The sequence below is a fragment of the Cyanistes caeruleus genome, chromosome 2, assembly GCF_971803275.1.
Source record: "Cyanistes caeruleus chromosome 2, bCyaCae1.hap1.1, whole genome shotgun sequence".
In the NCBI taxonomy this organism is placed as follows: Eukaryota; Metazoa; Chordata; class Aves; order Passeriformes; family Paridae; genus Cyanistes; species Cyanistes caeruleus.
Window position 1 is genome coordinate 99,655,406 of NC_141702.1, and position 26,560 is coordinate 99,681,965.

At 35.4% G+C, this 26,560-nt stretch overlaps 1 protein-coding gene across 7 annotated transcripts in view; it reads right to left on the reverse strand.

Annotated features, from left to right (window-relative positions):
• Nucleotides 1-26,560, reverse strand: part of USH2A (usherin) — a 370,627-nt gene that overhangs the window by 170,134 nt on the left and 173,933 nt on the right. For all 7 annotated transcript variants that reach the window (XR_015283723.1, XR_015283719.1, XR_015283720.1 and 4 more), the window contains exons 33-37: nucleotides 15,736-15,895; nucleotides 15,077-15,248; nucleotides 10,874-11,021; nucleotides 3,891-4,042; nucleotides 41-203 (exon numbers count right to left, since the gene is read on the reverse strand). Coding sequence is in view for 3 of the 7 variants with exons in the window: in XM_086878670.1 (XP_086734796.1) it covers nucleotides 41-203; nucleotides 3,891-4,042; nucleotides 10,874-11,021; nucleotides 15,077-15,248; nucleotides 15,736-15,895 (795 nt within the window). In the remaining 4 variants the exon portion in view is untranslated. The remainder of the gene's footprint in view (nucleotides 1-40; nucleotides 204-3,890; nucleotides 4,043-10,873; nucleotides 11,022-15,076; nucleotides 15,249-15,735; nucleotides 15,896-26,560) is intronic.

A 26,560-nucleotide genomic window follows, 5' to 3' on the forward strand; every position in this document is an offset into this window, starting at 1 on the left:
CAAAGTTATTATTAAACTTATTATGAAGGGAAAATTATACCTTGATCAGCATAGAAGAGACCAGTGACAAGGACTGTGTAGGTCAGTTTTCCATTAGGTTTATTTGGGGCAAGCCATTTTAATTGAACTTCTTTGGACCCATCAACAGTACTAAATACATCAACCATTCCCTCAGGGGCAGCTTCCATGGTCCGCACTTCTACCTGTAAATTCAACAAGAAATGGAAGTTTGGTGGCACAGTCACAGAATGAGAGTTGCAAAGTTTAAGAAAAGGTATTTCTTAATTAAGAAAAAATAACCAACACTGTCAGCATCCTAATTTTTAAGCACATTGCAGTCCTTTCATCTACATTTGTTTGAAGCTGTCCAGCTACTAACCTACTTTAAATAGAGACTACTGTAAGGAACAGTAAACAAATACTGGAAAAGAACAAAAGATTATTTTTTGAAAACACCAGTGAACCTCATGTGGATGTACAATCTCAGTGTAAGGGAAGGAAACAGCAATAAAAGACCACATAACTTTCTCTTTCTGCCTTTAAAAAGCAACTGCAAGGAACACACATTTAAACACTGTAGTAAATTATTACAGATATTTGACAGAAAAAATTCCTTTGTGGAATATTGGCTGCTCCCTAAATTAACTTCTACGTTCACCTAACAAAATTAAATTGCAATAAAAAGTAAATCTTAAAGAGAAAATAAAATATACAGGAGCTGGATAATGTACTGAATATGAAAGGTTTGTAATATAAGTAAATAAATACGTTCAATATTTCAGATATTTAGTATTGAAATTTCATAACTTGTAAACATTCAGTGCTATGGAACAAAGTAATTTGTTATTACGTTATTTATGGTGACAATTTTGTTTCTCCTACATTATTTATTTGGTGTTTTCTAAGGTATAAGATGGTTTCACACCTTTGTAATGTCTCTCAGCTGCAGGTTCATGGGAGTGCTAATAAATGCTATTTTTAATCTGCCACACCTGCTCTTCCATCTAAATAACCAAACATATTTTCTCTGTCCTTGAAACAAATGTTGTATTTTTCAGCATGTAAAGATCGGACAGCTTATTGTTTGCACGTGCCATGTGCATCAATACCTCCCTATGTGCTTCTCTATTATGCACTTTCTTATATTTAAAGTAAGTGGTAAGTTGCAGTAAAGTCAACAGGATAAAGTAAATACTTAAAGATAAACAAGTACTTCATAGATTTATTGGATCATTGCCACAATGATTATTTGGGTATTTCAGTCAAGAGCATCCTTTTGTAAGGATTTGACTAAACTGTGCTTTCTTAACAAAATAATTTCCAGTAAAGTGCTCCTAAATGCAGGTACTCCAATCAGAAACACGAGAAATGTGAAAAAATTAATAACAATTATGTTTTTCTACTGGACAAGATTTTAAAAATCTCTAAATAATATAAATTTGTAGCAATCTGTATCATGTCCTGAACAGTTGCAACGGCTGTATTATGTCTTTACTTTTTTCTTTATGATGTGCTATATAAACATATGGCACAGAAAATTTTTTTCATACTTATTTTTCTAAATATTACTTTATATACCACTTCATGGTATTTTCAGACATATTTACTAATTACTTAATAAACAAAGACTCTTTTATCATATAAGTGACACCAAATCACAGGAAAGGCATAATAATATTGGGAAAAGTACTAGCATATATATTACTAAAACTGAAATTTAAATTTAATAGCAATGGGTTGAGATGAGAAATATTCTGTGCTGAACACTTCCATCTATTTATAATGCATTTACAAGAGCTAACACATTTCAAAACTAGCATAGTTTTAGCTCTCCTGAATTTTTCTAAATAATCTATTAGAGGTTATGCTAGCCCTTAATAGTCCATTTTTCCCCTCTTTAGGAACAAAACACCCAAACCATTAGAAGAGATAAAAGCAGTACCTTAGGTCTAATAGGAAGAGATTAAAATGTAGTTTTTCTTAATTTACATGTTAACAGTTTGCATCTCACTTGAAAATAAATCCAAGTCACAGAAAAAAAATGTCAAACAAAAACTACCTAAGCTGATCAAAAATAAGTTTTTGAAATAGAGTAACAGCTAATGCTCTCATAATTAGTTAAGATCTTCAGAGCCACCTTCAGGAAGATAAGGTGGACAAATTCCATTTTTAGAGGAATGTCACATGGTGTTCCTTGATCGATTAGGGCACATTAAGCACAAGATCAGCAACAAAAATAGCTGGAAGCATATCAGTTTACTGCTGGGAGATGTTTCCGATTCTATTTAAAGCAGAGATAAAACATTAGGTTTCTCTTTTTTTTCCTTTTTTTGAGTGTTGGATTTACTCCATAATTCATATGAAAATTCTTTCTAAAGAATCAGATGAAGATCCCAGTGCTTTAACTTCCTGGCAGCACTTAGGTGAGCCTAAATCAAGATGTACTTCAATTGCTGTGATTAGAGATGGATCACTGGCTTTGGAAAACAGTTTGTGTTCTGATCACGGGATGCAGATGAATATCAGCTACAGCAACCCCTTCGAATTGTTCCAAAAGTCAAGTTACAAGTCTGTAGTTCAGTGGAGATGTGAAAAAAAACTACTGGAAGTATTTTTTAAAACCCTAGCTACTGGTGTTCTGTCCTTTTGATGCCTATTTGATAGGACAGTAGTACTGAAAACATACATATTTCATCTGTATGCAAAGTTTGGTAATGACTTGTCTTAAATATCACTACCAACAAAATGGATTAGGTTATTGCACATCAAGTGTCTTAAAACAAGGTTTGCTTTTGGGGCATATGTGAAGTTGTAAAAAATGTACAAGAAAAACTGGCAAAAAGCCATTCAAGCTTTTAAGAGTAAATAGTAGAGCAAGCTATAAAATGTTCAATGGTTATAAAGTCTAGTTGTCTTCTGCAGATAGACAATGTTACTGGCATTTGAACGAAAGTAATCTTGGAAATAATATTGAAAATGTGAATAACAGATTATATCATAAAAATAAAACCTGGAAGTTCTTTCCTGATACAAAATAAATTGTGATGGAAAAAAAAATAGAAAGAAAAACAAAAACCTCCCAAATCTTTCTCTCTTTTCTTCCTTTTCTTTCTACCAAATTTAAAAGCCTACAAATAAAGCTGAATTAAACAAAAAGTTAAATCCCAGAATAAATACAGGCTTCTTATATGCTTGAAAACAAAACTAAGCACAGTAGATATGATTCTATTTATTCATCAGCTACAGTGCTATGAAATCATACTAGATTTATCAGTTCAGCTGTATGTCTAAAAACCTTTACTAAATTAAAAAAAGCCTCAAAAGGTTTGTTTTTTACTAATTTGTCAAATTTAATATTCCTGTATACTCAAATCCTGGAAAAATGGGGTGTTATACAAGACTGTTAAAATCTGTCCAGTATAATATTTTGATCACATGCTTGCATTCAAAAGATTTATGAATTACCATATTTTCCTAGCTCCTGTTGCCACTTCTGGATTCTGCAGTTCTCATATTAACTTTAATCCTTTCAGTCTGGCAGCTAGAAATTTTCTTATTACTGGAACAGTAACTCTTTCTTTATATACATCCTTATAAATCTGGTTAAAGCATACCTGCACCTTTCAAACATATTAAGTCCATTTAGTTTCAATAATGTGTGTTTCAGCCTCTGTTTTTGTCTTCCTTCACTGTACCTATGTTCTACTTTGGAATGGTGCCTAACAATGACCTATTGAATCTTCAGCAGCTCTTAAACAGGATTTTTTTTTTAAATGTCACATTTTGCCAGATGGGTTAGTACTGCCCAGAGTGAATCATCACCATTTACTCTGATATTCACTGTCATCTGACATTTATTACACTCCCAGAATGTAAATTAAGGTACTCACCAGTGGACCTAAAGCACAACCTTTTGCAGTACATGCCTGGACTCTGAAGGAATGCAGACTCCAAGGAGCAAGCCCATAAGCATAACAACTTAGCTGTGATGAATTTTGCAGCAGAACACCATCCATGTACAATCCATAGCTAGTAATAATACCTATAAAACAATGTGAGAGCACTCTGTAACCAAAAAGCCACAGAATTTAGAAGAGAACTAATGCTCCAAACACCAAGGCAGTAGTAGTAGTAGTATTTCCAACTGTTAACAATTTAGCAGATACTGTTCAGCATGACTAAGCATGTAAAACTTAAAAGAAACATAGTCTTCCATCTTTAACTGTTGAAAACCTTACAAGTGGACTGCATCTCTTTAAACAATTGCACTATTCCAAAAATCAACCCTTAACAAACTTGCTTCTGAGTGGCAGCCAATATGACCTTGGAATGAGGAAAATTGAGGAAATTCTGGTTCACAGCCTACTCTGCATATGGTTTTTCAAACACAAAATAATTATGTCACACCTTAACAGCTTTAGACTTAGAAACAAAATTTCCACTATTATTAAAATGTGAAAGGAAAACTTAGGGCAGTGCTATAATTAAAATAAAACAGTAGCAAATAGTTTTGTCACCCGAAACACCTTTTTCATGCTCATTCTTTATGATAACTACATCAGATTTTCAGCATTTTGCCAACAAACTACATTCTTCATTCATTTGGGGCAGGAGTGAGGTGGTTGGAAAATTTTATCCGCTTTTCTAAATGAAACCACAAAATAGCAATGATTACTTTTCCTTCTCAATATACTATAGAAAAATTCCTGAAGTAAACTACTCCTTGCCTATTCAATCTACAGAAAGAAAACATATTTGGAAACTAAAACATTAGCAACATTTTTAGACAGAGGAAAGAATGGTCCTTCTTCTATAACTGGCTAACACTAACTAAAAAATTGCAAGTGATGCTTATCTCATTTACAAGGAATTCAAAAACTTTGTTCTTCCAAAGGTGCATGGTAGGCTAAAAAAAAAAATTTACAGTTTTTTGAATTTAATGAACTAGAGACTTAAATTTACAGATTTGCTTAGACTTTGGAAATTGAGCTCATAAAGGAGTACTTTTTCTCAGGGATATTCCACCATCTTTCTCACTTCTGAATATTCTCCCTTTTTAAAAGTTATTTCAACGAGAAATTTTAAGGCAAATAAATGCAAAGTGATAGGAATCATTTGAAGTGATTTTAGTTCAGAGAATGTCTTCTAATGCTTCCATTCTAGGAAACAACTTTTATTGTAAAAATAGCTCACTTCACCATTCCTTCCCTTAAAACTTATTTTTTTGAAACTACATTGAGGAAAATTCAGTTTGAAATTGAAAAAATATCTTCCCCTCTACAAAATGGAAAACTGCTTTGTAAATAAAAGTATACATACAATTGTTTCAGCTGAACTTTGAAGAGTTCTACTTCAAAAGATTTATATGCTAAACCAATGAAGAGCTGAGTACAGTAAAATGGCTCACATGCTTCTTAATACTTTTCTCTTCTAGAAAAGTGAGAGGCTAAACTCAACTCAGCAGAGATGCGTGTAGGAGGAGGTCCTGGAAAATCTCACGCTATCAATCTTACCACATTTGACAGGCTTCCTAAAGCAAAAATCCCTTGTGGTTGATTGTGAAGCAGTAACATGAATGGCTGATATTTTTCCTACATTAAATAAACAAATGTGTTATATACAGGTATACAGTTTAAAATATTTTATTTACCTCAGAGGAAAATATGAATGCTGGCATTAAGGATGTATTTTACAGGGGAAAAATGTCAAACATTAGGATGTTCTAAGCATCTACTATACCTGTAGCACTAACACACTAACTCTTCTGAAGTATCATAGAATAGAATCATAGGATTACCTGTGCCTCAAGGGACCAACAAAGATCACCCAAGCCCAACCCCTGACCATGCACAGGACAACTCCAAGAATCACACCATGTGCCTGAGAGCATTGTCCCAAACACTTCCTGAACTCAGGCTTGGTGCTGTGACCATTTCTCTGGGGAGAGAAATGCCCAGCCACCCCCTGGGTGAGGAATCTTTTTCTAATATCCAACCTAAACCTACCCTGAGACAGCTTTATGCCATTCCCTTGGCTCCTGTCACTGGTCACCAGAGATCACAGATCAGTACCTGACAAATCGTTATTAATTCCTTTGATACTTATGGTAACAGAATGAATCATAATGAGATCACTTGGCATTAATGTTTTAAAGAGTTCCTAAAGCCACAGCCCTGAACAGCATCTGCACTTGAGGAGCAGCTTGCTCAACACTGTGAGCTTTTGTCCCGGTATTGTCAGAGAACAACTGTCTCTAAACACCTGATCCATTTCCTCTTGATTTTACTTCTGCATTTGCCTTGTAGGAACTGATGGAGAAAGTTGCAGCATTAAAAGAAAGGAAAAAAAGTATGTTTCAGAAGAAAAGGGCTAACAGTCCATTTTTGAGATGTGAAGCCATCTTTTTTAAATTAGACAATAATTATTTTTTACTAGGGATGATAACTTTGCCCCCCTATTTCACCAGTACAGGTTTCCAAAGCATACAGAGAAAAAGTTCAAAGTTAACAAACTTCTTGAGATTTGCTAGATATTGCTGAAGCTTACCATGCACAAAATATTTAAGACTACAGGACATTTTTGTGATTTACAAGGCTTCCTGAGCAACATGTGGCCACCATGAAAAGATGCAGTTCCTTCATAATTATGCAGTCTAGGTCAAATTTTCATTTCACTGAAGACAAAAATCTCTATTGTCCATAGTACAATTATGTTTCACTTTTGAAAAGAAATCCAAAAATGTAAATTAAACTTAAACTGAAGAAAGCTATAAAGTCATCGTCTTCTTCCTCCCTTCTCCTCCCTGGGTGAGGCCATATAGTGTGCCAATGCTATTCAAGACACTGAAGAGGTTTTGAATCCAAAGTACTACATTTTACTCTTAAGGTGCAATCTGGAGGTCAAATCTTAAGCAAACATATTTTTACCTATATCAATTTTACTGACTACAAACACCAGTCATCTCTCATAAGAACAAGGATTTGCAAGAACAAGTACTGGCTTAGTTCACTGAATAACTTTATAAATCAGTTTTTACTATACCTAATATTTTCCATAAAAATTCTACATGTCCTTGGAAGATACAGTCTTGATTTAGACTTGTTTTTATCTACGATGTGAACAAAAGGTGAAGTTTTTGAGAATTAACCAGCTAAGGAAAATTTTCAAGGATTTTAAAAAAGCAGATCTCAAACTATATGGCAAGATTATAATGGATGTACTCTGAAGAAGAGATCATTGTTTATCACAGCTACTAGAATAATGAAAGGTCAAAACAGAACATGATTTCACAAGCCTTTCCACACATTTCCCACATCTAAATGTTCAATTTTGTCTATACTATCTACCTACATATGTGACAGGTGTGTGTAGAGTGGCAGAATCTGGGCCATGTCCCCTCAACCATTTTATTGTTGGATTGAAAATAAGACAAAATAAAATATTTAAAATATATTCAACATGCCATCTTCCAAAGTATTTTTTCTACCTGGTACATAAATGATATTTCTGAAGCAACTTTCAACAAAGAATTAAATTAATAATTTCCTATTTTTCTTTTTTTCTCCTCAAAATAATTTAAATAGGCCTTAAATTCAACAAAAAACTGTAACCCTAAAGTTTGATATCCACATCTGGATAACACAAGCCTAGATGTTCTTGCACCTCAAAGCTTGTTCCCCCTCACTGTGCCATCTTTATGAAGAAGCCATGTAGGCTTTAATCCTATTTGCCACCTTTGGCCTCCAGGTCAGCACTTTAATTCTCCTCAACTTTTTTCTAATTCATGGCAAGCAACTGGACCACATATATGCGATGAGAGCACAGCAAAGTCTGTGCTGTCCAAACCTCAGGCAGCCCACACAACCCATTAGAAGCTGATAAGACTCCTCAGCCCATGGAAATAAACAATTGTACCTGTCAGGCAGTAGCAAATGAAAGAAGGCAGGAGGGAAAGGAATGGCCCCAGAGATCTAATAAGGAGATGACAATCTATGATATGCCAATCTTTGCAATTCTGAGGTTTCCACCTGAAACAAGGCCAAGTTTAGTATTTTTGACTAGCACCACTTCATGCCCAGCAAACTGAACCACACCAAGTTTGAAGTAATTCAGTTCAAAGCAGAAAACAGTTTCTATTCTTTAAAAAACAAAGAGAAAAACCAAGAATACACCAATAGACTGCTGAAGTATGAAATTTTTAGGGAAAGTACCTAAGTACCTTCTGCTGATCTTTCTCAAATTTTAGTCTTCTCAACAACTATATTTTTCAGCCTCTTACACAGTTTTAAAACACTGACACAGTCAGCAATTATAAATGACACAGCCACAAGGCAGCCCAAAAGATGTGTTGAGAATGAGCAAAACAAAGTCACTGAAAAATGCAAGCTTTCCTGATTAAGCACTTGCTCAGTCAAAAGTTTTAGTGTTTGTTTGCTGTTGGGGGTTTTCTAAATTCTTTTTAAGAAAAGGGGAAAAGGATGAAAATGGAAAATTGTGAATGAGAAAACATGTTATTAGATAAACCATAGAATAATTTAGGTTGGAAAGGACCTTGAAGATCATTGAGTCCAGCTGTTAATGCAGCACTGCTAAATCCACCACTAAGCCATGTCCCAGAGTGCCACATCTTTGTATCTTCTAAATACCTTCAGGGATGGTGACACAACTGCTTCCCTGGGCATCCTCTTCCAATCCTTGGCAACCCTTTCCATGGAAAAATTTTCCTTATACACAACCTAAATCTCCCTGGCACAACCTGAGGCCATTTCCTCTCATTGTATTGCTTATTACTTGGGAGAAGAGATTGATCTCACCTGGCTACACGCTCCTTTCAGGCAGTTGTAGAGAGGGATAAGCTCTCCCCTGAGCCTCCTTTTCTCCAGGCTAAACAACTCCAGCTCCATCAGCTGCTTCTCACAGGATCTGTGCTCCCCTTCTCCAACACTACTGCCTTTCTCTGGACTCAGACTAGCGCCTCAGTTTCTTCTTTTTTAGTGAGAGGACCAGAACTAAACACAGGATTTGAGGTGTGGCCTCACCAGTGCCCAGTACAGGGTGACAATCACTCCCCTGGTCCTGCTGGTCACACAATTGCTGCTACAGGCCAGGATGTCACTGGCCTTCTTGGCCACCTGGGCACTCCCTGGCTCATTCAGCTCAGCCACTGTTGCCCAGCTCCTTTTCCACTGGGCCATTTCCCAGCCACTCTGTCCCCAAGGCTGTGGAGCTGCCTGGGGCTGTTGTGACCCAAGGGCAGGACCCAGCCCTGGGCCTTGTTGAACCTCACACCACTGGCCTTGGCCAACTGCTCCAGCCTGTCCAGGACCCTCTGCAGAGCCTTCCTGCCCCACAGCAGATAAGCACTCCCAGCCAGTTTAGTAACATCTGCACACTTGCTGAGGGTGCACCAATACCCTCAGCGGCTTCCTAGCAAGCTGTTTACTGTATTTAAAAGGAGAGCCAAGCTGTATATAGAAAATGCTGTATTAAAAAGATATAACACCCAAATTTAGTCAAGCATCCTAGCTTTTAGTTGTTTTAAAGGAAGCTTGTGGAATTATTTCTTACATTCTAACACTTTATGGTGTTGATATGCATGTAAAAAAATTACACATATATATATGGAGACATATATTTATATTTACTTGATTAGTTAAACTGCTCCCTAAACTGGATTTTTTTACACAATGCAAGGATAACAGTATCAGGTCCTGAGACTAGTATAAAAAGAAAGTAGAAGTACAGAAGTATAAAAAAATGCCTCTTTCAGTGAAAAATATTCAGACTTTAGACTAAGCCATATACATGACCTTCCTCCCCATTTCCTCCCCTCCCATCCCTTACCCTTCCCCTTTCTCCTGCCTCCTTGCCTTTGCCACACTGGCTGATGAGACATTAGTAAAGGGTTAGAAAGTTTCTAAGGGGCTATGAAGCAAAATTTTCCACAATGACTTCCATACAAAGAACCATAAATTACCAAATACATTATTTAACAGGTGACATATTCTTATTTCTTTCTAAATTTAATGTAAGACCTTACAGAATACAATCATCACTTTTGGGGAATCATTTAAAATGTCTTTAGTGAAGCTGAACGAGTAGGATGTACTTTACCACAACTGAAAATGGAAAAAAAAAAAACCTTGCAGGACAAAATGAAATTAATGTGAAACCACTGGGAGAAATAACGATATTTATTGAAATAATATCATGAGCCAATGAAGAAAAACATTTCTGATACTTCAAACTTAGTGATTCCTACATAGCATCACTCTGATTTTATTAGCATGCATGTAGCAGTGATTTAAACTGCTACATGCATAATAATAAAATCAGAGTGAATTCCAAGGTAAATGATATTGTGCAACCCCACTAGAAAAGTAAAATTTGTCTAAAAGTTTTACGCACAGATGTTTCATAATGCAAAACATTTCTAAACAAAAGAAAGTATACTGTTAAACTTTCACAGCCACAGAAATGTACAATTATATTATAAGTATGCAGAACACAAATCTAATTATTATTACATATCAATTAATGTGAAAGAAATTCTTCTTTTATTGGAGGGTGAAATTAATAACCTAGACTGATATTCTCCAAGAATGCCTATTCCTCAGCTCAGTTGTCCTGGAAAACATTGAACAATGAGATGCAGTACACAAGAATTATCAAAAGGGAGCACTTTTGAGCCACTAAAACTGCACGATGGGCTGAAAACCACAATCTCCCAGCTGCAGACAATGATACTATCTCAGGTATTTTATGTGCTAAAATGATCATTAAAAATTAAGCACCACATATAAGCTGCCATTTAGAATATTAATTTACCTTTACTAATCATCTTTTTAACTTGAGGCTAAAAGAGTTCACTTACCATTCGGATACTCAGGCTTAGTCCATGAGATGTTAAAGGAGTCAGATGCATACGACTGGGCTTTTGGAGCAGGAACCCCTTCTGGTGTACTCTCATCTGTTACAGCCACGCTGGCTTCGCTTATTGAACACCCACCTCCAGTGCAAGCCTTAAAATATTAATCGGAAGAAATAAACACCTTTCAGTGTAGTACCAATAATTTTAACAATTATTTTTTGCCTAGGTTTCATTATTCTTCCACATCTAAACTTAGTAAGCCTGTGATTTTCAGGTAAGACATTTCTCTTAGCATAGATTTATCTCTTTTCTTTAAGTAAGAGAATGTATAATCACGCATGATACTTAGTTTTTAGACATACTATAGTCGAAACATTCTTCCGTACTTCACAACAGCACCCAGAGCATGTGCAATTTTAATAGTGAAAATACACCCTATTATAAACCAGTATGTATTAGTTGTTCTTATTACATGTTTATGGAAAATAAAGTAAAATAATTTGTAGTTCAGTTGCCAGAGAATAAAATGTTGACCACGCAATTTTTATATTTTGCTTGCGATGTGAAATAATAAAAAGTGCAGGCAAAGGTGCATATCACTCCATAGAACACTCTTTTAAAGTTTTACATGCACACAGCTATGGTCCATGTGATGTTTTGCCAATTATTTGCCCTAACACTGATGACAAGACTACACATGTTAAAAAACATACAAAAATATATATATTGGTACTGTATTTAAAGATTTTTGTGTTAGGTTATTGTTTATTTTCAGGGTTTTGTTTAATAATAAAATTAATCAAAACCTGAATGCAACAAATATTCGCATTTGGAATACATAAAGCTTATGGAATTATCTGTGTTTTTCTAAATTGTACATTTACTAAAGTGGACAAGTGGATCATCAGCACATAAGGAACTTTCCTCTCCAGATCTCCAGGAAGAGAATATTTCTCTCAATCTATTACATTTTATTTGAAAGGATTAACTTCAGTTTCCCGTTTCCCATTGTTTTTCAAATCAGAGAACAGTCAAACATATTCCCTATGCCCTCCAAAACTGTATACTGATCCCAAGGGTAAAAGTAAGTATTGTTTGTAAATAAGAGGCTCTCTTATACATAAAAATTGTTTCGATATCACTGGAAATTGCATTCCCAATACAACTAAAGAATGTCTCCATGTTCAGTCTGAACTACCAAGTAAAAATGAAAGAATGCAACCTCAGTTTTGGGAACATCCAAAAATTGGATTTACTCTAAACATCATAATGTTTCTAAAAAAAATCCCAAAATAGTGTCAATTTAGACAGATGCTCAGGTAACAATTAGGACTTTGGTAAGTAAAATATTTAAGAAAATTATCCTTCTGGAAAAGCAGTGTAGTCTTTGAATGATTCCACTGCCACCGGCTTCATGAAGAAGTCAAAAAAGAGCAGTTCTGGAAGGCCTCTTATTTATTCCTTATTGACTTGCTAATTAATTTCCACCAGGCTTACTTCAGCAGTGGAAAGTGTTTAATTTAAGGGCTTGGTAACAGCAGCCTTTCCATTCATTAATTTCTTGAATTTCATGTAGCTCAATTTTTGTATCTCTGAAATTTGCTGGGACATGAAGTTTCTGGTTTTTCTAATGAAAATCAGCATAAGAAAGCTCATCTTCATTTTAGGTAGTGGGATTTTATATCAGTGCATCAAAGTGGAGTGGACATCTGGAAATCACATCCAGTGATGCTCAAAAGCCATGAAAACCTCCAACTAGACTGAGTTCCCATTTTGTCACTCTGAGAAACAGATTTCAGGCAAAATTTAAAAAAATACCAAAGGAACTGGACAGCCAAAGGACAGATGCAAACCACATCAGATGACACCATGTAGGAACACTCCACCCAGGACCTGAGCCAGTTTACCCACACTGCGGCATCCTGAGGAGATACTGGCTTAACAGTTCAATCACAAAAGCACATCAGGAACACAAATATGAGTGACACCCTGGCTACTAAAGGCAGCTTTTCAGCTTTCCATTTGCGTTTAGACTGGCCTGACTCACACTCACCCAGCTTAGAGCATGAACAGAACAAAAACAAGTTCCTCTGCACTAGTCCATGGAGACATGACCTCACATCTTCTTGGCTGACTTTTGGAAAGAACCATTAGATTTGCTTACAAAACCCGTTGTATTCATTTATGATTAAAATTGCTGCATATTAAATGGCAGTAATCATTTCTGAAAATTGGTAGCAGCATGCAAGACTAAATATTTTCTTAACTCTCCTCAATGTAGTTGCATCAACTTTTCATACAAAAGTTAATGCAAACAGCCTGTGAGGTGCTGAAAGTTCTGCTTGTGAGGCTCCTGGTTCCTATGTTCAAGCTGCAATTTTTGATAACACAGAAACCAAAACAAATTTCTGAATGGATATAAACCAAAATTAATAGTAACTGTGAAAAATAAAAAGGTTCTAGCTGATAGAAATATTTACTTCTACATAAAAAAAAAAAAACAAAACCAAAAAGAACAATAATTAAGTTAAATTTTCCACTGTTGACAGTTGTTGGGGGTATTTTTATTCTAAAAGTTTTGTTGAAATTCAGTTAAATTATATATGAAGCACTAAATATTTCATTTTTTTTCCAGGTGTGTATGTTTGATTTCGGTTTTTTGTGGATTTAGTTTTTGTCAGGTTTTTTATGTTTGGGATTTTTTCCTTTCATAAAGTAAAATTTGGCCATATAACTTGTAAACTTAATAATACATTCTTCTCAAACCAGTCTAACTAATTCTATTTATGATGGAGCCAAAGTTTTTACGAAAGCGATCATATCTCAAAGATATTGAGCTTTTCACACGCTTTCAGACTCATCATTTTCAAAGCTGCAAGGACACTTGGATCTTCTAACTCACCTATCAAAGACCACTTTATTTTATCCAGGTAAATCTGGTTATCATTGTCACTAGAAGAAATTATCTTTTCCTAATTTCTGATTAAATGCAAATATTAAGGGGGGGGGGGATAAAAAATTACAAAAAATGAGAAATAAAATATAATTTGGTAACTTCTAGGAAATCTGTGTACACTGATGAAGCAAAACCAACACCTCCTCCTGCATCCCAAGGCAGAGCCACCAAAAGAAGCAGCCACAGTTGCTCTCCAGAGTGTAGCTGTTAATTCTTCCCTGATGCTCTCTCCTTGTGCCCCAATGCAGAGCAGCTGGACAGAAGAAGTGTGGCACAGTGAAGGACAGCAAAAAATCTTTTTTAATGAATGAATAAAAAATCAAGGCATAAAATGCTTGTTGAAGTAGCATCTTAGTTTTGGACATGGCGCTATTATATATGCTAAGCAATTTACTATGCTGAAATATCCAGGCACAAATGAATTAATTCCAACATGAATCTAAGCTTTAATTAGACTGAATATCCTTGTTTTTTTCAGGTTCAAGTCAGATCCTTATCATTACCTGAAGGTAGTTTATTTTTTGTGGTATAATATTTAGAACATTCAAGAGCATGTTAAGAAAAATGAATGCATACCCAGTCTACATAAATGTAAATTTATTCATAATCAAGAGCAGAATATTTTTCTATGGCATTTATCAAAGCAAATATCCTTATATAGGTATTGTTATAAAATGAACAGTGTGCTTAAAACAAGGGACAATCCCCTCCTTTTATTCACATATTTTCAGGTTTGTTAGTGAGCTGAAGCTTTTCTATCTCATCACAAAATAAAACCAATGATAAAGAAATGCAGTGAAAACACTAATGTCTTTTAAAATGTTTTGAATACACAGATTGCTACTTTACACTGAACTTTTCTATTTTCTTCTACATATAGATTTTAAGATGAAAGAACAAATTGTCATGATACAAAATATGAAAAGTTGACACTTCAAAATACTTTCAATATTTTCTTGTAAGCTAGGTCCAAGGAAACATTTTAAAATAATTTCATATATTTCTGCTCAATTCTTTATTAGTTATCCAACTTATCCTTATAGAAAACCTGTATTCATATTACATACACATATTTGTGAGTCTGTTTCAAAACAAAAAACCTACTTTTGTTCAGGATGGCTCATCCACCTTAGCTTCAAAAAGAAAAGGTTAAACAAAGTGGACACAAGAACCATTAAATATTAAGATGCTAACAAAGTCAGAATCATTTTCACCATTTTACACCTCTACTACACATCTTTAAAACTTACAGCTATTTTTATGAGGTATTCAGTACCCGGGAAAAGCTGTGGAATAGTAAAATCCAGAAAAAGTTCTGTACTGTTATAGATTACATTCCACTTTGTAAAATTCTGCTCATTGGTGGCCATATAAATTATATAGCGATCTAGGATTCCATTTATTTCTGCTGGTTCTTTCCATCTGCAAATAAAAGCAAAACATGATTAAAACCAGACCAAATAAACATTCAAACCATGCTGAAAAATGTAAGGCTTGGTTTAGGGGACTTCATGGGGTTTATTTTGAGAATTTGAAAACGCAGTTGTGCAATCATAAAAATAAATCTAAGCTATACCTCTAATGCAGTATTTGTACTCAGTAGATAAATGATTACACACAAAGCAGGGGCTACAAAAGGGGCATATCACCAGAACATTTCCTGCACTGAAGTTTGCAGAGGCTATGCCCATATGTAGGTTATACTGATTGCGTAAAGACAAAATGGAAATTAAGTTGGCAAGTGATAATCAGAAGGTTCACAGAACCACTAAACTAATCACTTCTATGCATTTAATCATAATAAATTTAATTTTATGTCACAAACCCTTCCCCTGATTGAACTCACTGGAATTCTTGAATAAACTGATGCACTATTGTGTTGTCAGAAAAAAAAGAAATCCTTACTTACTGTACATATATTGTTCTAGAATCCAAAACCGTCAGGACCGGGGCATCTACGTGAGATGGTGGCAGCTGTGCTGTAAACAAGGTGACCTGGGAACTGTTTGTACAGCCAGCAAGCGTGCATGCAGTGAGCACGAACTGGTGTGGTGTGAAAACCGCCAAATCTAGGGCAAAAAAAGAAAAGGAATTCATGTGGTCTATTCTTTTTAACTTGTTTCTCTGTAGCTTTCAGACACTAATGAGTTTAGAAAACCAAGAGGAAGGGGACCTGTATCTCTTAAATGTTTCAGGTTTGCCCCAGAGGAATGAATAGGTACTAGATCTTCAGTGGTAGACAACTGCAAATTTTTACTACTCGTAGATTTGTGAGGTGTGCTTCGGCTGAGATAGCCCCACTGTACTTAATTTACACCAGAATGTGCATCAACCTGTCAAAAATAAATAAATAAATAAATTTTTAGGCACTACATACTACATCAATTTGCTACAGTGTCAAATGAACACCTTTTTTTTATTTTTTTGGAGATGATTAAATCAAATCAAATTAAATTAATGGAAAAACAAGTACAGGTTCATTAACACAGCTGGATTATATATATATTTTTTTAAATGTGCTGTATGAAACATGAATGTCAAGCACTGATACATATGATTCACTCCATGCAGATTTCACTACAAGCATGAACACAAAGGAAGCTCATTGTTGCCACCACTCACACTGATCCGTTCTCTCTTTGCCTGTTTGTCTTCAGCTGCACAAACACCAAATACTTGTAAAATATATTCCAGCAAAAACAACCCATTTAATGCTAAAATGAAACAACTGTTAAATGGTTTTTAATTTTGAAGCTATCTTGAGTTTCAATTAATGCAGAAAATGGTGAATAAAATGTAGCATTTTTTCTGAATAAATATTCTAAAAGATCATATATTCTTCCCTATACTAATAAAGGAATGTTTGATAGAAAAATTGTAGAATACAAGCAATGCAGACATAATTTTCTAATATTTTCCTTTCTCTTTTTTCATTAAAATACAGATCATAGACTTTAACAAGCAAGTCTTTTAAGAAGAAATTTACAGTTGAGGTTTTGGCAACATATAAGCTATACAGGTAAAATGTTTATTCAATAGACACACATTTTCAGTACATCAGAAAAATTCTGTGTTTTTGTAAGACATAACAAATAGTGTTTTCAGAGCCCATTAGTATCAAACTATATTTTTCTTTCACAAAATATTTTTAAGTACAAATTTAAAAACTCCAGTTGGATGACAAAGACATCAATGAAGCAGAGATGTTGTAGACCCAACTTCTCTAACATTAGTTTTCCCCTCATATAACAACTCCAGTCCCTGCAGGAATGAAATTTCTTCTGATTTGCTCCACCCTCTGTAAGGAGAGAATGAATTTTTGCATTTTTATTGAAAATACTATATCACTCAGTGGTTTTGTTCTACAGAGCACATGGCAAAATGTGAGTTAAAAAAAAATGCCACAGCTAAAAAAAAAATCATCAAATGAATGCCTGTAACAGTGACATGTTTAATCAACATAATGGGACTGATTCTACCAGGGTTAAGCAGTGCTTAAGTCAGTGAGAGGGGGAAAGCACACTCCAGAACAGGTGCTCAAGCTGGCTCAGCATGCAGGGAAACTCCACGTACTACACTGGCTGTATTGCCTTCATTATTGTTCACCTCCCTGGGTCACCTATTCCCTGCAGCTGCTGTAAGAGAAGCCAGAAAAAGTGCAGATGGAGCTGAAAGTCTGTGACACAAGTGTTACATATTCCATGTTGTGGGTGGGCAAACAAGTGACCAGAAGGATCTTATTTTCAGCAATCCTAAAATGAATAGATGAAAGCAATTCATGGAACCTGTATAATTCATAACCTTCTAGATACTGATTATGCTTTCTTCTCTCAAAGTTAGAAGTATATATATGGTAGGGCTTCACCAAGAAGAGTGAATATAACCCAAGGGAAGGGAAAAGAAAAAGTTGATTTCTCCTTTTCCATTTGTTTATGGTGGATCACTCTTCTCCTTCTCAGTGTGGGGTATTTTTCTCTCCTTTATGGAAAATTACACACCTGGAACTACTGTTTTTTGCAAGGTAGCTTGTACTGAAGCCCTGTTTTGATGCAGACTCTAGCTGATGAGACTACTGGCAGGCATATGTTTGTGGAAATACCTTGTGTAATTTGAAGAGGGAAGAATTTTTTTGAGGATTAGGAGAATGGAAGATGGGAAAATGCTTTATTTCCCACCCCCACCTTGAAAAAAACAATTGACTGTAAGTTACCTTGTGTGTCTCAGGACCAAGAACAGAAAAATCAAAAAGAAAAGACAGGGAAGCATGTAAAGTTTTAAAAAAACAATAACAAGGAATGGAAACACAGCACATATGGGCACAGAGATCATTTGAGATCAGGTGATAAACATACTGAAAGGGGAGGGAAGGATAGGAGAGTTTAAAAAATAGTTGATATATAAAATATATTAAAAAGCAATGTGTCACCAGAATCTAAGAAAATCTTTATTTCTCATCTTGATTTACTAAGACCAAAATATTTTGACAACTAAATAAAAAGTTTCAATGGAATCTCAAAGATTTAGTTAGGATAAAGGATAAAAAGAAAAATTAAGTTTGTATAAACAGGAGAAGAAAACAAAGAAATTCAAGACTTAGCAATGTCAATCAAGGTGGAAGCTTTGCCATCATTAAAATCTCTCCATAGACTTCAGTGTTTTGAGGAAATATAGGGTAGGCAGTATTTCTAAGAGATTAGAAGCAGAAACTGACAAACTGAATTAAAAAATCATATTACATCACAATCAATACAAGTATTCATCAGAAACTAATTTGGGAGATATTTTCCTATTTCAAGTTCAGTATTTCATAACGGATCACTGGATTCAAACAGCTACGGGTACAAAGATGAATTTGAAAGAGGGAGGAGGTTCTTAAAACTACAAAGCCACTGTTTGTCAAGGTCCTCTAGCAACAATGCTTTGCTTTCCATTTGCTTGATTGCATGATTTGCATAAGATCAAATGTAGGCAATTGTGGACATGAAAAACAGATCGCTCTCAAAAACATTAGAAACAGATCCACAAGCATTATGTGGAAATGTGTTACAAGAAAATACACCCCAGTGCACGGAAAACTCAGCAACTAAAGGCAAACAAAGTATAATTTACATTACATGGTGTGAATTATATGTTATTTTACAATTGATTTCATGTTGTTGCTGGACAAATTTCATTGATCTCAATTTACAAGACAAACCCAGTAAGGCCACAATTACTACTTCCTATTAATAATAAGGACATAATTACTACATTTATTTTAAACCTACAGCAAAACCTGATTTTTTTTTCTTAAAAATTTGCTTGATCAGGTTATATTCCAATCTGTTCCACAATTCCGGTTCCCTAAGTTAATTTAAAGATCAAATGTTTCTTATTTCAATATTCCAATAACTACTCACTGAAAACACTTATTTCTTACCAATATAAAGCTAAGCCTAGAAATTATAGAATTTCACTGATGAAAAAAAAAAAAACCCTGAATTCTGAATTCAGAATTTGGTCTTGTTCTTATTTCTAGACTCAGAAGAAAACAAAACATGAAAAGATAAAGATCTGTTTTTTAGGGTACAGGATTCCCTCAAGTCATCATATTTTAGTAGAAGGTAGACAGAAAAATAATTCTGCATTTTTCGTGCCAAAAACAGAACAAAGGAAGAAAACTAAAATAAAATCCCACGTATCTGTTTTAAACCCATTACTTACTTTCCTTGAAGAAAAAGGTAAAGTAAAGGGAGAGGAAGGATCAACCTGCCTTTTCATCTCTTTGAGCTCAGAGACAATACAAACTAAATAATTTTCTAACTCACACATCAGCAAGAGAATTGTGAACTGGTATTGGCATACCACTACATTTATTACATATGTGGGGTGTTTGGACTAACCAACTACACTGGTTGGTATCCCTCCAGTTTCTAATAACCACCTGCATGAGTTCTGAGAGCACAATCAATGCATAAGACAGAAAGAATAAAGAATGACCCTGTTTGCATGGTCAATAAGAACACGCACTTGCTTTGATCAAATTTAATGGTTAGTCATTGAAAGATAATATGCAACACTACAGTGCCACTTTTAGCATGGAAATAGAGAGATGTTACTAAAAAAAGTACAAAAACATAATTAGTACAGTAAAAAAAAACAACAAAACAAACAAACAAACACCCAACCAAAATGAGAGATTTAACAAAACATGAGCTTTCCCATTTAGTTTTCAGAATACACCCCAGTTGAAAAATAACACAACGATAGTAATGATAATAATCAGTAATGATAGCTAAAATATTTTAATTTATCTGTAACAATTGTATTTTATATTCAGATTGACTGCAAGAGAACCACACACCCTTTCTTGCTCCCCTCTTCCTCCCTATTTCCACTCTCCCTGGTTTCAGGCAGCTACTGTAAGGATCAGAATTATCAACATCCTATCTTGGTGAGCATTCACATGACTTGGGCAAGGAACCCCACATAGTTTCTCAGGAAAATAATTGAGACAATAGTTATCCCATTGCTATATTCAAAGGAAAATGATTCAGCTACATTGTAGCAAGGGATTGTTAGCAGCACACCAACCAAAACCTGCTGAGAGAGTTTGAAAATGAAAAACTTCCAAAGAATTCAAATCACCACGTAGTTTATGTAGGTACACTATACAAACACTTCAGCTCATTACTCACCTCCTTACTCTGTTCTCTCATCTTCTTTCTCACAATCCATTACAGTAACTCATAGTAACTTAATATTTAATTAGAAGATAAACTCCTTGGGACTATAAATCTGCACCACCAAATACAACCATGTCCCCTTCTGATTTCTCTACACCACCAAAAAATCCCAGACATCTAATTCAGATGCTAAGTGCCAAGGCTGCATTATCAGGCTTGCTCCATTAGACACCATTAGTACTCCTCTGCCTTCCACCATTTCCTGAAAGCAAGCAACAACTCCTATTCAACTTTTAGTACAGTATATTCTGCTTTCCTTATTTATAAAGCACCAAACACTTAATTATATTGACTCTCAAAGAGCCATCACTAGTGGCCAACTTTCTCTGGAAGGATATTATACTAATGATGCATGATTTCATAATTTGCAAACCCCACACCACACTCATCACTTCCTTGAAAATATTTCAGGAAAAATAAGGTGTCATAAATGACACCCTAGGTACTTCAGGCAACTCAGTCAAGACAAAGAAAGTGTTCATGTACCTAATTGTGTAAATTAGCAATGGATGGACTTCCACACATGCAACTGGCCCTTTAATTGAACATCTATCTTCCAAAAGAGTAGCAAATTCTAACATATTAATTAATAACTAAGAACACTTATGTTATTCTATAGTGTTACAGAGTGACAAAATTTAAATAATTTTGTGAAGTCATTAAAAACAAATGCAAGTAATAAAGAGCAGCAAATAAACCTAGGATCACAACTATTTCCACAAAGTACCATAAGTTGTAAGAACAACAGCAAAAACTTTGACATAATGGCACATAGACAAAATAACTTGGCTTACAGCTGGCCAACAAATGCTGATGTGTTTTAGAAACTATTCATTTAGAACTAATTGTCTCTGATTTCCAATTTGCTTATGAAGAAAAAAATTCCTTATTGTGAGGGTGGCAAGACACTCTGCTGCCCAGAGAAGCTGCAGATACCCCAACCCTGAAGTGCTCAAAAGCCAAGCTGGACAGAGCTCTGAGCAACCTGCTCTAGTGAAAGGTGACCCTGTCCACAGCAGGTCCTTTCCAACCCAGGCTATTCTATGATTCTATGAAATCCTCATTCCTTTTGAGACTTACGCACTTCAGAAGAATTTAGGGAACTTCCAGGTCCCATCTTACAAAATAAATAGCATAGCACAAAACCATTTAACATATGGGAGCATTAAAACATAACAGTTATTCATTGGACTGTGTAAAAGAGTTGTATTCAAGAAGAAAAACCCTTTGGCACAAATGTAAAACAAAAGGATCTTTCATAATTTCCGTCTGCAATGATTTCAAGAAATTATTAAAGATTTTACATGCCTGAAAATGGTTCCACTTTTGGAAAAGAGACAGCTCTGAAGTACCTAAAGGCTTTTAAAGATAATTATGTTTTAATAGAAAATATTATCAAGTATATTTGCCTTCACATTTAGTAACAGTGTCTCTTGGTTATGCTCTTATACCCTTAATTGTTGCACAGTAAAACTTTCTGCTGTTTATTGTCCCAAAGTCTTGTAACTTCTTTGAGCCAAAACTCATTCCTCAAAAGCTAGGTTTCATCCTGACCAATTCACAAGGCCACGTGAACATCCATTCCTGATTAATGGGTTCCATTGTTCCTTTTTATTTTAGTGAAACTATTTTAGTTTTAACCTTCCTTAGGTTTGCATTTTTTTATTTACACATTATTCTTATGCCTATTATTCCCACCTCATTGTAAAAGCTGGAGAGCAATGATTGCGGTCTTTTATTTTAAAGCCACATCCTTGAGACAGCTATTGTGGGAACATCTTCCAGGCTGCTCTTACTCTCCAGTTAGATCACACTAACTTGAAATCCCACAACACATGGTTTAGAAAAAGCAGAAGGGACACATTAAAGAAGAACATTTAAACTTTTCTTCAGACTTTAGCACTTCTGCCTAAATTGCTTGTATGACTTTGAATACATCATGTCATTGATCACTTTGGAACCCTCCTTCCCATAACATCCCTGACATGTTTTCCTCTGACCCATCAGCATCAGTCACCATCAGAAAAATATGGAGGTATTTTGGAAGGTTTTTCAAAAGCTTCTCTTGCTGCCAAAATGCCAAAATGACACAGAGCCAGTCAGTGCAAACACTGAGCATCAAATGAACCTACTGAACCTCCAAGTTACTTCTTTGCTGACTAGAATTAAAACCATTCTCTGTCTCCCTAGTTTATTTAATTATAAAAACTGGACATATAAAGTGAGTTTGAAGGTCAGAGTGGGACAAAGAAGAAAGAAGATGAAACATAGTAATTTTTACCAGGCACATGAAGAGAAGTAATTGCAGTCAATAACACTATCTTAGTTTGATGTCCCTCTTCCTCATTTCTTTACACATCATATGGAATGAAGATTTTAAGATTTAAATGAAAATTTCCATTTATGAATGCTTCCAATCCATCCACTGTATTTCTTATTCCAGCTTAAATAGAGATGAGTTGCTAGTATACATCATAAGAACCATAATATTTCAGTCAATGTTTAGCCCAAAAAGTGAAAAAGGAAAAAAGTGTGGCTTGACCATTTTACCTCTGCATTACTTCAGCTTTATATTCACAACTGAAAAATATATTTGCAGGAGGCAAATACATTGCAAATTTGAATCCCAGATACCTGCATCTATAAAAATGGAACTACTCTGGATTCACATTAGTATGACCAAGAACCCTGTGGCTCACCAGCAGAAGTACATCCTATATTCCCAAGCAATTCCAATCTTGCTGAAGTGGGAGAAACAAAATTCAGACCTACCTAACATTTGGTGCTGAGGTAATTGTATGAAGAGAAGTGCCAGGCTGCCACTTTCACAACCCACAGAAGAACACATACAAACATGCCACTGTGGGAAGTAAGATGTGGTTATATATGAATATAAGGTAAGCAACAGGAACTATTACTATCCATTTTATATAAATCAATAGTGCAGTCTCATCTGGAGCAGCATATATTACAGAGTGCAGAAATAAAGTCTGTCTGGAAAACAGCAGTGAGAGAAGAGACTTACAAACCCTTTCTTAGGAAGAGAGGCTACAAGAAAGCAACCTCAGAGAAGGAAACAAAGACATACCAAAGAGGTAGAGTAAGTGCTACATAGAAAAGCAATTAGGATGCTTTGTTCCATGAATTCCCTTTCAATAATAGAGGGGGAGTGGGGAAGCAGGGAGGGAAAAAGGACATGCAATAAATTCAGAAAGTGGAATTTTTAGAGACACTCATCCCACCTAAAGTCATAGCACATCTACTACTGCTAACAAGATGATTCAGTGTTATCTTTGTAAATGAAACTTGAGGGAGAAACATTAAGTATCAATATGTTTTTAAAATTATTTATATAAGCATCAATATAATTTGCAAATCTGTGCAACATTCCTGCAAGATTTCTATAGTTCTCTCTTTGTATCTGAGGCAACTTAGAAGTCTTTAATACTGTATTTAATTTTATTTAAGTTTTTGTGCCAAGCAAAGAAAAAGAGGGATGGGATAAAAAAATTAATTTTCAAAATAAATATTTTGACAAAAATTAGACTATTTTACTTGTATATTTTTCTTACTAGAATTTAATATGCATACTAAATTACAAAATACCATTTTAATGCCAAAACAATTGTCTTAATCAACAAAAGCCAATTCAGTAAACAAGCAGAAGCTTAAGAAAGCACACTCAACACTAGAAATTGGAATCTAAACAATAAAACTACAAGGGATCTTTGAACTGCCATCAACTACAGGTTGATTAAACTAATGATTTATAGGTTGCGAGTTTTATTTAACAATATCTGCATTTTACACCCATGATGAGGAACTTTTTTCACCATTTCGTATAGACCCAGGCATGTGAGATGATTGGAGAGCAATTCTCACCATTCAGGCAAGCCATCACGTAATTTAAGGGTTTCTGTGGAAGAGATACTATCACCTTCCTAGGACCAGAACAGCTCTGTATTCCTGAATTATAGTCAGAGGATAAAGGAGTTTGCCAAAACATTACAGTAGTGCTGGAACAAGGATAGTGGGAGGACTCAGCTTCTGAGCACTGCTCCTAAACAAGACAATTTATAGCAAGTTAAATCTGTTGCAAGACTACAAAAGCTGAGCTAGTTTTCCGCTGACCATAAAATAAGCAGCACAGTAAAATATAGTGTATTTCTAGCTGCTCTTCTCTCTCCTTAGTAGAACAAGCAGCCCAAGCTGCAGAGTCATTAATATGGTCAACACGTGGTTGGGCAAAATTATTTGGATTCTTTATTTGGGGGGGTTTTGGGTTTTTTGTTTCTTTAATTTAATTTCATATTTACTTTCAAAACACAGACATGAAAACAAAGGAAAAAAAATGAAAAGCCCAAAGTTTTTTTTTAACTTGACATGTTGCACTACCCAGTTATGGCATGTAGTGTCAGTAATGCCATCAGATAACATAACTGCCACAATCTGATGTGATGCATTAAACAGGGATTACCAGAATAAATCATATTTGTGGGTGCACAGATCACAGGTGGTGCAGTCAGCTGCTGTGTATTATGGCATATCTATAGGATGTGCAGATTAGGATATAATGTCCAGAAGCTTGTTCTCATTTGTGAAGTGCTTTGCAACCGTAAGTCAATAGTAAGGAGCCACAAAACAGTTATAATGGCATAAACCATCATCAGGGAAAAATACAAATCGATCAGTGCCAGCAATATAAAAGGAAGAGCTTGCATCTGTCCCCAGTCTCATAAATTCAGTGGTTGTTGCAGTCTTCCTCTGTCCCACATGTACTTTATTAACAACAGTAACTATCATAAATAATAATAATGCAGAGTAGTTTATTTCAAGATGAATGCTCTTCTTATTATCTGTTGATCCTGTACCTTATTTCTTACATCATGCCTGTGTTCCTCCTGTAAACGGGAGGGCAGAGCTAGCTAAATTTATTGTTTGAAGTTTATGCCTTTTAATTGGCAACAGAGTGTTATGCCCAGAAAGTCGTCTATGTAGGCTCTTTGAAATATCTGCATACCTTAACCAGCATGTTAAGCCTCTACAAGGAGGCATAGAATTTACATTCCACTGCGTGCTATAAATAAGTAATAAGAACAGATTAGAATTATGCATTTACGCCTACTTGTGAGACTGAGATGCATAATTCACAAGTGGCAAACCCTTAAGAGGCTTTCGTATTTCACCCCACCCCTCTCCTTGCTTCGGTCTTGTCTGTGTAGAACACAGTACTTTGTTCAGTCCCACTGTTTCACAATTTAAATATTTTTTTTTTCAAGATAGGCCGTTTAGGTTTTATAATCACTACTTCTCTCTTGCAGGAGAGCAACTGACACTATGTTAGTAGTCATTTCTGGGTATATGCCCACATTAAGTTACATTATTGGTATCATCTTTATGAGTTCTCTTGTGAAACTCAGGGACACAGCTAAGAGAACACAGGACTTACAACTGAAACTTCCCTATGCTTCCCTAGCACTGTCTGTTGGAGCAAGTACAAAGCAGGGCCGCCAAGTTGGGATGGAGCACCTCATCTCAGAGGAAAGGCTAAGAGATTTGAGATTGTTCAGCCTGAAAAGAAAAGGCTTTGGGGTGATCTAATTGCAGCCTTCCAGCACCTGGAGGAAGCCTGCATTAAAGACAGAGAGCACATAGTGAGAAGGGGGAATGGATTCAAACTGGAGGAGAGTCAACTTAGATTAGATTTTTAGGAGGAAATTCTTTACTCTGAGGGTGGTGAGGCACTGGAACAGGTTGCCCAGAGAAGCTGTGGCTGCTCCCATCCCAGGAGTTCAAGGCCAGGATGGATGGGGCTCTCATCATCCTGGTCTAGTGGAAGGTATCCCTGTCCATGGCAGGGGGTTGGAACAAAATGATCTTAAAGGTCCCTTCCAACCCAAACCATTCTATGATTCACAGTTAACATGACATACTGCTCCTTTAGTCAGACCTCCTGAAAGAATAGACTAATCTCTATGTCAATTCACATCCTCAGCTTCTCTGCTGAAG